The sequence below is a fragment of the Pangasianodon hypophthalmus genome, chromosome 15 (genome assembly GCF_027358585.1).
Source record: "Pangasianodon hypophthalmus isolate fPanHyp1 chromosome 15, fPanHyp1.pri, whole genome shotgun sequence".
NCBI lineage: Eukaryota > Metazoa > Chordata > Actinopteri > Siluriformes > Pangasiidae > Pangasianodon > Pangasianodon hypophthalmus.
The window spans coordinates 23,483,343-23,497,371 of record NC_069724.1 but is presented as its reverse complement, the minus strand read 5'-3'; the positions used below and the strand labels follow the sequence as shown (position 1 = coordinate 23,497,371).

Sequence of the window (14,029 nt, the reverse complement as noted above, 5' to 3'; positions counted from 1 at the left end):
TTTTGGTGCTTTATCTGGTTAAAGAACACCTCAGTAAGTTTCATTTTAACCACAAAACTTTATTTAAATCAGTTCAAGGGTTCAATACTAGTGACCCATGTGTGCTTTATAAAAACTACAAAGAGACATATTTACATGAAGTTTGACTAAAAATCACTCTCCAATGATCTCTTTCTCACTCATGTGTGCGCGCACACACACATACACACACACACACATACACACAACAAAGTAAAACTGAGACAAGGCTGTTCATTGTTTTCCTATTTCATCCCCATGCTTCATTGCTTAGTTGTAAAATATTCCTACAGCGAAGATGAATAATCCATGCAACGAAGAGAAACGCTGGTTTACTGAGATGTTTATTGTGTGTGTGTGTGTTGCTGTACACAACGAACTAATCACATGTGAGAATGCTGGTTAGTGATGTCAAGCAGTGTGTGTGTGTCTGTGTGTTTGTGCATGTATGTATATGTGGTGAGAAGTGTAAAAGTCTGTGTGTGTGTGTGTGTGTGTGTGTGTGTGTGTGTGTGTGTGTGTGTGTCCATGTCAGCTGAGTTTTCCGGCCCTCACATGTACACTATCATGCAGTCCCTGCTCGATGATCTTGATGTCCTCCATGTCGTCCTTTATCACACTAATCAGGTGACTCAGCCCCTCCTGCTGCTGCTTCAGATGCTGAGGACGAAAGACACAAGAGGTTAAAACACACACACACACACACACACACACACGGAGTCTTTGTGAGGACTTTCCATTAGCAAATCGATTACTGTAGCAAATTAATGCTACACCATTTGACTCTTAATTTTTCAAATAAAAGCTGTGAAAGCGCTGTACTGCCTACCTGCTTGATCTCTCGGAGCAGGTCAGTGTCTACGATGTACCGCTCCTCAGCTCGCACCGCACCGTAGTGATTCTGCATCCGGATCTGTGACATCAGCTCGTTCAGCCGCCCCTGCAGCGACCAAACCACAAACCAGGCTTCACCAAACGCCTCCAAATTAATCACCAGCGTCTTCTCGAGGTCTCGAGTTAAGCCTTCTCACTCGCCTTCTCACTCGCATTCTCACTCGCCTTCTCACTCGCCTTCTCACTCGCCTTCTCACTCGCCTTCTCACTCGCCTTCTCACTCGCCTTCTCACTCACACTCACCTTAAACTGTGTTGGAGCGTTAAGCTCAGACTGAATGGTGTCCAGCTGCACCCTGAGATGCTCTTCATCCACCTGGATGGCATAGCCACTCTTCCTCTGAATTTCCTGTCTTATCAGCACCTACACGCAAACAAACACACAGGCTCTCTCTACTACACAAATTTCATTCCTTTCTGTTATCTGATATCTTTTAACCTACTTAATTTTAATTTCGTATAAACGAATAATTTATAGGCCCCAGCATGCGGATGTATGTACAGCGTGTTGGGGTTGGGGATTACAAAATTAAATATAACAGTGAGATGAAATGATTTATAATTCAGTTATCAGTATATAAAATGTAAAAAAGCGTGGTAAAGTGAGAGTGTCCTGTTATTGGAAAGTAATTTTTGCCTCTGACAAAAATGGTCTGTTATTTTCTTCTAACAGGACATCAGAGACATTACCTCTTATATGTTAAAATAAATATCACATCAGACTGTGCTACACTGTGATGCTTCATGACGGGGGTTTATAACACCTATAAAATCTGCACCATGACGGTAAAGGTACAGGCGAGGTGACTACCTGCAGGACTCGGTGCGACAGGTCCATCAGCTTCCTCTTGTACTGAGCGATCTTAGCCACAGTGGTGGCCTGGTTCTTCTGAAGCTCACTGATGTCTGTGGCGATGATCTGCACACAAATGACATAACAGCTGGGAGTAGTCACGGCATTCAGCCCAAGTCTTCCCCTCGTGTCAGTGTTTAATCACAGCTGGATACTGCACATTTGGAGCTAAGAGCGGCTGCTGTAATCAGAAGGACTGTCCTGAGCGCATCCCAGGAAAGCTAATCACACAATCTGCTCATACTGAACATCCTGTAAACACACTCGCTACTGTTTGTCTTTACTCTTCTGTAATGATTTACAATCCCACTATCCGTCACCCAGAAGACGACGGGTTCCATTCTGAGTCTGGTTCCTCTCAAGCTTCTCTCTCATTAGGGATCTAACTGAATTAAAATGACCAAACAGCAGCCAAACAGAAACCTAGGGTTAGGTTATTTCTCAGCGTACCTGAAGGACAACTGTGCTGAACACCTGCCTTAGATAATCTTTACTGAAAGATTTCCTGTAAAACTGTAACATTCCTATAAATATTTATATAGAACAATACTGGCTTAAAATATCCATATATTAATCCTGTACTACTGTACACATCAGAACAGTGTGTGAATGTTGGAGAGTGTGACTCACATCTACTCTGGTCTGGTGCTGTTTAGTCATCTGCTCTTGAATCTTCAACCTGCGCAGCAGCTCCTTAAAACCAACCATGGGCACCGGGATCAGCCTGGGAAAATGGAGGAATTAGAGAAGGTACTGACCTGATACCAAGTACCAATCATATCAGTTTAAATAAACAAACAAACAAACAAATAAATAAATAAATAAGCCGATCAGATATCAGAGGGGAAAAATTATTCGATCGGATCCTGTAACACTTTGAACAAATCCTGTAAACAAAATTTTTTTTGGAACTGGAAATGTTCACATATAAAGAGACATGATTGTTTTTTTAATATTATATTTATACTTTATAATAATTGCAGTGATTTGAAGTGATGTTTGTGTAAAAGCTGCAGTTTTTTGTTTTTGGTGCTTCAGTTAAAAAAAAAAAAATCAGATGGTCTCGATATCAGCTGATACTCAAAGTTTCAGTATCTGAGATATCGTGCCATCTCTAGTACAAATAATTACTAAAGTTTGATAATGTCCTTACCAACATTGTCATCATCGTCATTATTAACATACTCAGTAATAAATGAGTAATAAATCGTAATTATAAATGCCTCAATCTCAATATATGAAAAGAAAATACACAAGCGTCGAAAATTACATGACCCTGAATTTCAAAAAGAAAAAACATAATAATTTATGAAAAATAAACCATTATCATTACAATCAGCCATGTGATAGATGCAAGGGAAATATACCGACACCGTATCTCAATATTTCAACCAGTTACTTCTGCAATTTAGGACTCAGAAAAGATGGATGAGAAACGCACTTCTCGGGCTCAGGATTGTCCACTTTAGCCTGCTCCCATATGATCGGATCGACTCCTGGAGAAAGGAAAAAATAAAACAAATCCAGACGTAGTAAACGACACCAGAGGCTACAGTATTCAATTTAAACTAATAAAAACACTCAATTAAAATCCTTGTGATGAGAAGAAGGCCAGGAGACGTGGGCATGAGCAGAGTAACTGCTGGCGCAGTGATAGTTTATCATTTATGTAAATTATAAAAATGAATTATTAATATATTAATTATAATCGAAAATCAATAGTACGCAATTAATCACGGCCTGATTTGTGTATGATGATGAATTACCAGGCTAACCTCGTTGCTCAGTGTCTCAGACACACAGAGTCTCAGAAATGGTGTTATTATAAATAAAAATGGGTTTGGGCTGATCTACTCCACCTGGGGGATGGGGGGGGGGAGCATCTTGCCGTTATACAGATGTGGAAGGAAGTGGTCCGTACCTGCGGGAGGATTCTGCAGCAGCTGTTTGAGCTGCGCAGGAGAAAGAGCTGTCCGAGTGACGCTCATCACCACACCGAGCTGCTGCAGCTGGCTCTTAATGTTGTTCTGCTCCACGTAGTTAAACAGAGTGGAGGCTGGAACTCGCTTCGACGTGCCGTTGGGCGAGCGCTCCACCACGTAGATTATAACCTCCGTCCTGCACGCAGAACGACCGTTTAAGCATTCTCCTTATCGTTATTATTCGAATTTTATACACAATAGTCAGCATAGTGATCCTCATGGCTTGTCCTTCTGTTTATATAATACTGTAAGGAGTAAAACACATAGAGACGTGCTGTTCTGGGAAAATAATCAATGACAGGGTAGTGAGATGAAGCGGGGTTACTGCTGCCACCCTGAAGTGTTTTATTCCTCTTATACCACACCAGTATTCCAAGGATTACGATTTTTTTATTTATTACAGAACGACACGCTTTGGATACTTTTTATCCTTTTATAGTTACTTTAATGTTAGCAAACTTAATTCCTGTTCTCACACTATAGCAGCTAAAAAGTCGTTCCTTCACCAGCCTCACTTTTTTTCCCCTCTTGTTTAAGTTAATACAATGAAAAAAATAAAAATAAAAATAATGCAGCTCGTCAACTCCTCTGCCCTGAAGACGTCTGACAACTTAGCTTTACCTCTGACTGTTCCAAAGCTCTGACACTGGAGACTCCTTCCATAAATTCCTTCTATTAAATTAATGTCTCCTTAAAGAAAACGTCACCATATCAACAATTATATATTTTTTGTTTTGAATCTGTCTATTATTAACATGAGAGTAAGTGGAACGTTCGCTGTACGAGTTCCTGTGAATGAGCTGTTGCTATAGACACGATAACGTATTAGAACGAGTGCATTAATATAAACCTGTGATTTGTAGCTGCACTACTGTCAGAGCCGCTGTTATAGAAAATGAATCAACACCTTCTGAGCACTGTGGTATAAATAATAATAATAATAATGAACGTTAATATTGCTTCAGTGATGCAGTGTGAAAAGCAGGTGAAGCTGAGAGTGAAGTGTTGTGGACACTGACTGGTCATCGGGCAGAGCTTTAACTCCCTCCACGTTCACGGTGAGCGTCGGGTTTCCACCCAGAACTTTGTGCAGAGACTCGACCAGCTGCTGCTGCTGACTGCGAACGTCCCCCTCCTTCTTATTCAGAGCCAGAGCCACCAGGCCATCCTCATCCTTACTGCTGGGGATGCAGCTGAAGCCCACTGCCTGAAACACACACACACACACACACACACACACACACACACACACAAACAACGTGAGGAGTGAAAGAGAAGAGAAGTGAGAGAAACAAAAAACCTTTCAGGGAAAATTATTTGAGTGTCAGTATTGAACATGCAAGAGCCGGGTGTTATTACATCATAAACCATAAAAGCAGCCAATCAGGTCCTGATATGCAAATGAGGCCCACAAAACAATAGTTTAAGTTTCAGATTTGTGTATTCATAGAATCATGAGAGTAAAGCGCATGTCCAGTTTTATGTGACTCTAAACAGGAGAATACTTTTTTAGGGCTGGGCATTATAACAATATAATACTGATGTCGTTCTAAATTATTTTACAACATAATTTTCTGAGATGCCACAGATATCATCAGTATTTTTTTTTATACTAATTACAAAACGGCTACAAAATTTGTCATTTGTAGTTTGTTATGTAGACTGTGATACATATTGTGATAAATATTGAGTCATCCGTAGCGCTAAGAGGATAAAACGAGGAAGATGGAATGAGAGACGATGAATGCTTGATGTTAAGAGAAACAGAGTTGGAAAGTAAAAGTGGAGAGGCAGATATGGTAAAAGAAAAGAGATTACAAAAATCCACATCCACAACTACTAAACGTGTTGAAGTGATGTCACACCCCTGCACGAATTAATCCCTAACTGTGTCAGTTCTTCAGGAAATGCCAAAATTTTAATGAGAGCATTAATACCTATAAAGTGGCGTCTAATTATCCACTACTTGGGCAATTTTATGGTATAAGCCCGACTTATCTGTAGGCACGGAGCCTCACCTTGAATCGGCAGAAAGGGTTCTCCTGGGTGAAGTCCACCGGCGGGATGTTGTTGTTGAAGTAGCCCTTGCCCGTGCCCCAGAAGGCCTGCAGCTGGTTCCATTTGGCCAGGATGGCGTCGCGCTCGTCGTTGAGCAGCGTGGGCGCGGAGAGAGCGCTGGCTGTGTTGATGAGCTGATTAGACTGCGCTGGGGCTTGCTGCTGACCGAACAGACCTCCTATAGCACAAACACAACAACACAATAACGATCAAACACCCCGGCATGACAATCTTACACAAAGATAGCTTAGTGTGCTAAAAATGTTTTTGTTATTCATATTTAGCAAACCTTTTATCACAGGTTATTATAATATACGATATATTTAGAGGTGCATTAGGTAATATTAGAGTTTTTTTTCCCCAAGATTAGTTCTCTCACTAAGGTTAGATGGGTTTGACATTTGAATGCTCACTAAGCTCCGCCCCCAGGATCTACAGTGGCCTGTAGATTCGCTATAAAATGACTGACAGGGACCGGATCCAAACACGAACGAGCATTCCAGAGCGGAACAGGTTTGCTCAGCCATTTAAAGCACTTTAAATCCATTGTTTTTAACTTGTTCTTTATATCTTCCAAGTTATTTGTAGTAAGGAATTTAAAAAAATTGCACCTTTAAGATAAAATGTATTGTTCTGAATAACATCACTGTCTTAAATGACATTTAATATAAAGCACAAACTAATAACAAATTTGATAAAATAAACTTCAGTTGCATCCTATAAACAGAATTGTGGCATGGTCATGAGATGCTAGCCAACATGTCTGAAATAAATCACTCTGTTGTGCTGTTATAGGAAAATAATCAACACACAGTTATGTGATGAAGCAAAGGTTACTGTTAACACTCAGAAGTTGATTATTTTCCTATAACAGCACCTTCCGAAGTGTTTTATTGTTTTTAATATCACAGCAATTTGCCAACAAGTGTACATTCATTAATTAAAGGACTTCATACACTTCCTACATTTTATTCATTTATAGTTTTGAAACGTCCACAAAACAAGTTCCTGAAGTTCCAAGTTCACTTTCATTCTTCCAGCTATAAAGAATCGACCTCACTTTTTTCTCTCTACTGAAGTTAAGATGAAAAATGTCTCATAACTGAGAATCCAAAAAGCATAAACTCCTCTGTTCTGAAGACTTTCCCCATGTAAAGTATATATATAAAAAAAAAAAAACCCTAAAGTTACAAAGCACTGACACTGGAGACTCGTTAAATGTTAAATAATCTTCCTATTAATGATTATGCATATTCTTTATTAAATATCAACACTTTAATTATGAAATCTGTTTATTATTAGGCTTAGATTATGTGGCATGCCATGTGAATTAGCTGTTGCTATAGAAACGATCATGTATTAGAACGACCGCATTACTATAGAAATCTGTGATTTGCAACTGCACCAGGAAATCAATCAACACCTTCTGACCAATCAGAGTGGAGAATTCAACAGCGCTGTGGTTTAAACATCTTTAAAGAATCTAAAGGAGAATTAAAGGAGAATTTTAATCTGCGCTTAAGATGTGTTCTGAACAAAACAAATCACAAAGACCAAATCGTGTTGAACATTGTTTAATATCGCAAGACTGCTTATCGTCTCCTCCGTACCGACTTTCACTTACTTGCGTGCGACTCTTACCTTGCTGCGGCTGTGTGGACTGAAGATTGAAGCCCCCAAAGCCGAGGCCTCCGCCTCCCAACCCAGATCCGAATCCCGTCCCGGTACCGGTCCCTGTTCCCAGACCAGATGAAAACCCAAAGCCTTTGTTCTGGGTGTTTCCGAACAGACCACCACCTGGCAGCAAGGCAACATAACAACATACAACACTCCAAGTTTTAAATGCACAGTGCCCTCTAGAGGTGGCTAAGCTGCAGTGCACGTTAAAAGACATGGAGAGTTAGGGATTAGTGAAGAGGAGGTCGTCACCTGTGTTGGCGGGGTTGGAGAAGCTGAAGGTGGAGCCGGCAGAAGCCGAGGTGGTGGGGGTGCCAAAACCTCCGAACGCACCTGAACAAAACAAGATGAACCGGTGAAAGTGACCGAACCATCAAAAAGACCACGATGGAGATGAGAGCCGAGGTGGGACAAAAACCAGACATTTTCTAAGATGCATTATGAACGCTGATGAGTGTTGACAAAGCAGAAAGCTCTACTACTACCATATGCACACGGTCTTTATTAGAGCTAAGCGATATGACGATAATATCAATATCGCGATACATTTTCACAATTCACATTTCTGACAAAGCACAGGGATCACACATACTGACGTCTCTCTTCAATTTTTGCACAGATTGTTTTTCTTTTTCATTCTTTTCTGTGTTAAATGTTTTTATTTTCATAGATATTAAATAAAAGTACCAGTGAACTCAGCTAAGACTGGGCAATAAGAGAGAATCTATATCGTGATCATTCATGGCACAATACACTTTACTGATATATTTTTATGACAATTACAAACTCAGCTTGTTTCGATAGTACCAAAACTTTTAAATTCTTAAGATGCATTCATCATTATTTTTATCAATCCTTTTTAGAGTAACTTATTTTTGTAGACATTAAATAATATTTATTTAAAATCTTTTTTTAATTTCTCTCCCTGCTTTTCAGTGTAATTTATTTTAATAGAAATTAAATAGCATTTATTACTTCTTTTCAGTGCAATGTATTTTTATAAACACTGAATACCTTAAAATAAAATTCCTTAATTTAGTCTTTCCTCCTTTTCAGTGTAATTTATTTTTGTAGACATTAAATTTTTTTTTTGTTAGCAAACCTATACATTATGATACATATTGTGTATCGTAGAAATGTCTTCAAGTATCGTGATATATTTTTGTCATATCGCCCCACCCTTAATCCTTATGAAGACTAGAAAAGCACTAATTTAGAAGTACTGCAATCCCTGCAAATCTATTTATAACAACTATACAAAGAGGCTGCTTGGATTGGTAGCCTTGTTTACTGGAAATTTTAAAGAAAACAGTAAAAACAGTAAACAAAACACTACTGGCTATTTTATCTTCAATGACTAAACATCTATAAAAAATTTTTTACAGAAAGCATGTAGTGCGAGCAAAAACACACATAGTGGTACACTTGCACACTGATGATGATGATGATGATGAAAATGAGGAGAAAAATAACATTTATGGCTCTGGAAAGCGAGTCTACCTGCACCGCCGAGGTTATTTCCAAAATTAAAAACAGTAGCAGTGGTGGGAGGAGCCCCGAAGCCCCCCATGTTAAAGCTTACTGCCGCTGGGTTAGTGTTTAACCCGAACCCCCCGAAACTTAAACCCCCAGCGGTGGTGCTCACAGGCCCCAAACCCCCAAATCCTGACCGCACGGAAAGCCATGAGGAGAAAGACAGAGGAGAAAAAGAGAATAAAAGCCGTGTTAGTTAAGAGTGTTGCTAGAATGTAGAATGCTAAAGACATATGTACATAAAAGTACACGAGAAAAGCTCTGTGTGTGTGTGGCTAAATGTTAAAGATAAGAAAAATTAAAGAAAGCGTGACAGATCACGAACATCACATCACAGCAGAGCTGCAGAAATAATAATTACACAAATTAATTCATTTTAGTTTTTTACTGCAGTGCAGCTGAATACTTTAAATAAAAAATGTGCTTTTATTAAACAACAAAAAAAAGCACTTGTCAGGAAAGGGGAGCATACATGTTCTTGGTAACATGACAAACTGCTTTTTTTATTACTCTTATTAACATCAAAAAAAAGAAAAAAGAGAGGCTGGTGAGGGAACGATGCAGTCATTCGATTCGATTCACGATACTGGCATCACAATTTTGATTCGAACAAAATCTGAATGAAAAAAAATTATCACTAAAAAAGGCTCCTCTTTTTATTTCTGAATCATAAACAATGCAAAACAATGTTCATTATTGTCTGTATAAAACTAAATAAATCAAAAATGGCTATGAACAGAGGTTTAATATTGTAAACAAATGTACTACAGGTTGACTATATGTTAAAAAAGTATACAAATAAATTTATAAATTCTCCTAAAGATTTCTTTGAATAAACAAAGTCTCTGACTCAGGGGAAAATGTTCGATTTAAACATAATGAGCTCCGTAGCAGTGCCTGAGGCGTCATTTTAAGTGGAAATAGAGCTCCAAAGTCGGCTAAAATGCCCGATTTCAGGGGACTGTTATAACGTGGTTGTGTAACCTTATAACCTGTAATGAGCGTCGGTCGCTGTGACCCAGAGCTATCGCTCAGCGTGCTCTCTGAATATTTTTAACGCTATGGAATACTCACCAGAGATTGGGACCTCTAGTGTTCAAACTGTGCAACTGCATTAGATGCATAATTAATAGAATGCTGATTCCTATGATGTGAATCGCACATTCCACCGTGCACATCGTCACCACCATAGTAACCGGTACATTTACAAGTCAGAACCTCACAATTATTGTAATTCTGAGCCACGGCATAATTCAGATTTTCTTCCTGATGAATCATCATCTTTGTACCTACGTTAAAGTGTGAGACAGAGGAAATAAACAAACCTGTGGACGTGGAGCCGAATCCGAACCCTGTGGAGGCCGTCGTCGTCGTGGCTGCCCCAAAAGCTGGGGCAGAGAGACCTGAAACAACGATGACAATTAGTCACTTCTGATGTTTGTGGTAATAAAGACTTAAAAATTCCTTCCATTCTGGGAATCAAAGAAAATAAATAAATAAATAAATAAATAAATAAGCAGAGAGAGAGAAGCAAGCACTGTTTGGGGAAACAGCAGCTTTATGAGAATGAGTGGATGATGAGCGTTTCCATGCAGCGGTTAATCGGACCTGTATGCATGGACAGATGAACTTACTACCAAATCCGGATGAGGCGGTAGTGGTGGTACCGGTACCAAAGCCAAAAGCTGTGGACGCTGTCGTTTTGGCACCGAATGAACCGAATGAATACCCAGAAGAGCCTTTATCGACAACAAACAAGACATCAGAGACAGACATGAGGAGGATGAAGACGACGAGGTTCTCCAGAAATGCACTTACCATGAGGATCTTGCTCTCTCTCTCTCTCTCTCTCTCTCACACACACACACACACACACACACACACACACACGACCAAGCTCAGTCTTACAAACTGCTTTCCTTTCAGTACATTGCCTAAATGGTTCCTTATTCCAGCTCTATAACACAGCACACACACACACACACACACGTTCATGCAACAACATGGTTTGTGCTTCAGACTCTCGAGTCTGAGTTAAGAGTATTAGTTTGATAAATGTGCAAGTAAGAACAATCATTTCCAGGAGATTATTAGATAATTTAGAAAGAATCGTACTCATGAACAGAACAACTCCAGATCAATCATAACCTTCCTCTAACTAAACACCTTTTAAACTGCAACTGAAGCCCTTATTTATCCCTTTAACCCTGCTCTCTCTCTCTCTCTTTCTTCCCTTCCTTCGAGCCTAGTAACGAATCTTGTGATGTTTTGAGCAGATGTTAGCAACCGTCCTGCCCTTCATACAGCTCTCCAGCTCACATACCAGCTGCTGGTTACATGAGTTCAGAGATCTACTCTGCTTTATTCTACTCTTCTCTCCTACTCTACTCTATTCTACTCTTCTCTATTCTACTCTTCTCTCCTACTCTATTCTACTTTATTCTACTCTTCTCTCCTACTCTATTCTACTCTACTTTATTCTACTCTTCTCTCCTACTCTACTTTATTCTACTCTTCTCTCCTACTCTACTTTATTCTACTCTTCTCTCCTACTCTTCTCTATTCTACTCTTCTCTCCTACTCTATTCTACTCTATTCTACTCTTCTCTCCTACTCTATTCTACTCTACTCTACTTTATTCTACTCTTCTCTCCTACTCTACTCTATTCTACTCTTCTCTCCTACTCTATTCTACTCTACTCTACTTTATTCTACTCTTCTCTCCTACTCTACTCTATTCTACTCTTCTCTCCTACTCTATTCTACTCTACTCTACTTTATTCTACTCTTCTCTCCTACTCTACTCTATTCTACTCTTCTCTCCTACTCTATTCTACTCTACTCTACTTTATTCTACTCTTCTCTCCTACTCTACTCTATTCTACTCTTCTCTATTCTACTCTTCTCTCCTACTCTATTCTACTTTATTCTACTCTTCTCTCCTACTCTATTCTACTCTACTTTATTCTACTCTTCTCTCCTACTCTTCTCTACTCTACTTTATTCTACTCTTCTCTCCTACTCTTCTCTATTCTACTCTTCTCTCCTACTCTATTCTACTCTTCTCTCCTACTCTATTCTACTCTACTTTATTCTACTCTTCTCTCCTACTCTATTCTATTCTGTTTTATTCTACTCTTCTCTCCTACTCTATTCTACTCTGCTTTATTCTACTCTTCTCTCCTACTCTATTCTGCTCTATTCTCTCATATTCTATTCTACTCAATTGTGCTATTCTACTCTATTCTCTTCTCTAGACTTCTAGACTATTCCTTTTTATTCTGCTCTACTGCTTTTCTTCCTGTTATCTTCTATTCTGTTCTATTCTACACACTTCTAGACTATTGCTTTTCTATTCCTATTCTCTTCTACTCTACTGCACTACTCCACTCAGTTCTATTTTACTCTTTCCTTAGTGTCTTCAGAAAATCTTCCTTCTTCGTGTATAAAATCCTCTGATATGCAAATGATCAATAAATATGCAAATCAGTCTCTGGCGTCATCTTTCGACTTCTGGAGACTCTTGAGCATGGGTTAGCTAGATAAAACTTATAACTGATCAAACTTCTATTTAAAGTAACTTTAATAATTTATACAAACCTGCTAAATACAGCATCTATTGTTGACTAATTTCACTATTTTTCACGTGTTCTAAATATGAACTTATTATTAGTTTTCGAATTTGAATTCTAAACTGCGCATCACCGAGCTGCTTAGTAGTAACTGTTAGCCGTTAGCTTAGCTGACGTTACTTTAGCCATGCTAATGATGTCAGCTAGCTTACAACACGCTGTCTAGTCTATTATGCAATACCAAATTTTCCCCTCTAAAAACCGACATGTGAGAAATTTCTTTTAATTTATGATACCACAGTTTTCTCTTTATGTAATGTCAATGAAAGCACGTACCCGCGGTGTTCGAGGTCCCGCCGCCGAAGCTGAACGCCATGTTTCCTTCTCCGTCTTACTGATGTGTCCGGGCGGAAACTAACCCCGGAAAACAAGTGTTCCGCCTTTCCCCGCTGATGTTTATTTACAATAAAATAATAAATAAATAAATTAAAAAAATCTAATTTGTATTTCAACAGAAGAAAAATGCATTATATTATATTATTACCTTACATTGTATTATTTAATCATAAATAATAAACTAATCCTATATATGTATATAAAACTAGTGGAGCAGCAGTAACTCAAATGAAACTTTGAAGCTCAAATACATATATTAATGGATTTGAAAACTCTAATATGTGCCCATCACACATAACACTTGAAAGTGATATATGTTAGGTAGGGATGCACCAAATGCATATTCGTATTTGCTATATCAAAGGGTTCTCAGTGTGGAGTCCAGGGACCCTCAGGGGTCCGAGGAGCTTCGCCTGTAATTTTTCTACATTTAGTTACAGTGAAAACCACAACCCTGACATTATTAAGATTATTATATTTCTTATTTAGCCATTATAATTATTAGCCTGCCTAACTGGTCAACAGCTGGATATGAACAGGTTTAATCCAAACTTTAATAATTTAAATAAATAAATAAATAAATAAATAAATAAAATAATAGCCTCTAAATAATGTCAACATGAACATAATGTGTTCTGTAGGTGGAATATTCTGCATTAAAAAGTTCTACACTGCTTATAAATAGATGACATATTACTATTGTACACACTTAAGTAATGCTCTAAAATTTCCATGGGATATATTTTACATTTTAGCTTGACTGTGTGCTTGGTTCAATTAATATTCAAGACCTTAATCACTAAAAAAATAAAAAATAAAAAAGTGGGACAGAGCAAACCAGAGACAGGAATTTCACACAAAAAGATTTCAGGTTGCACTCTACTATTTTTTCCTCTAAATGTATATTATTTTTAAAAATAAAAGTACTATTTTTGCTACAATATTAATCCAAACAGTACATAATTTAGATAATTTTTGTTCTTTCCTTAATACTTGAGGACTGAAGACATGTCACTTATTTCTTAGTACTTCCCTCAAAAAATTAAT

At 38.4% G+C, this 14,029-nt stretch overlaps 1 protein-coding gene across 2 annotated transcripts; it reads right to left on the bottom strand.

Annotated features, from left to right (window-relative positions):
- Positions 1-38: 38 nt before the first annotated feature.
- nup54 (nucleoporin 54) lies at positions 39-13,029 on the bottom strand. Of its 2 annotated transcripts, XM_026928877.3 has the most exons (14): positions 12,923-13,027; positions 10,649-10,753; positions 10,340-10,417; positions 7,734-7,814; positions 7,446-7,601; positions 5,765-5,982; positions 4,766-4,953; positions 3,686-3,882; positions 3,206-3,260; positions 2,395-2,488; positions 1,723-1,830; positions 1,156-1,275; positions 848-958; positions 39-678 (listed from the first exon to the last, which is right to left on the bottom strand). In XM_026928877.3, exons 1-14 carry the CDS (start codon positions 12,960-12,962, stop codon positions 550-552), a joined length of 1,680 nt encoding a protein of 559 aa, XP_026784678.1. In that variant the 5' UTR covers positions 12,963-13,027; the 3' UTR covers positions 39-549. The 2 variants fall into 2 exon arrangements, with proteins under 2 accessions (XP_026784678.1, XP_026784679.1); XM_026928878.3 differs by lacking the exon at positions 10,649-10,753 and having other exon boundaries at positions 12,923-13,029.
- Positions 13,030-14,029: the final 1,000 nt, after the last annotated feature.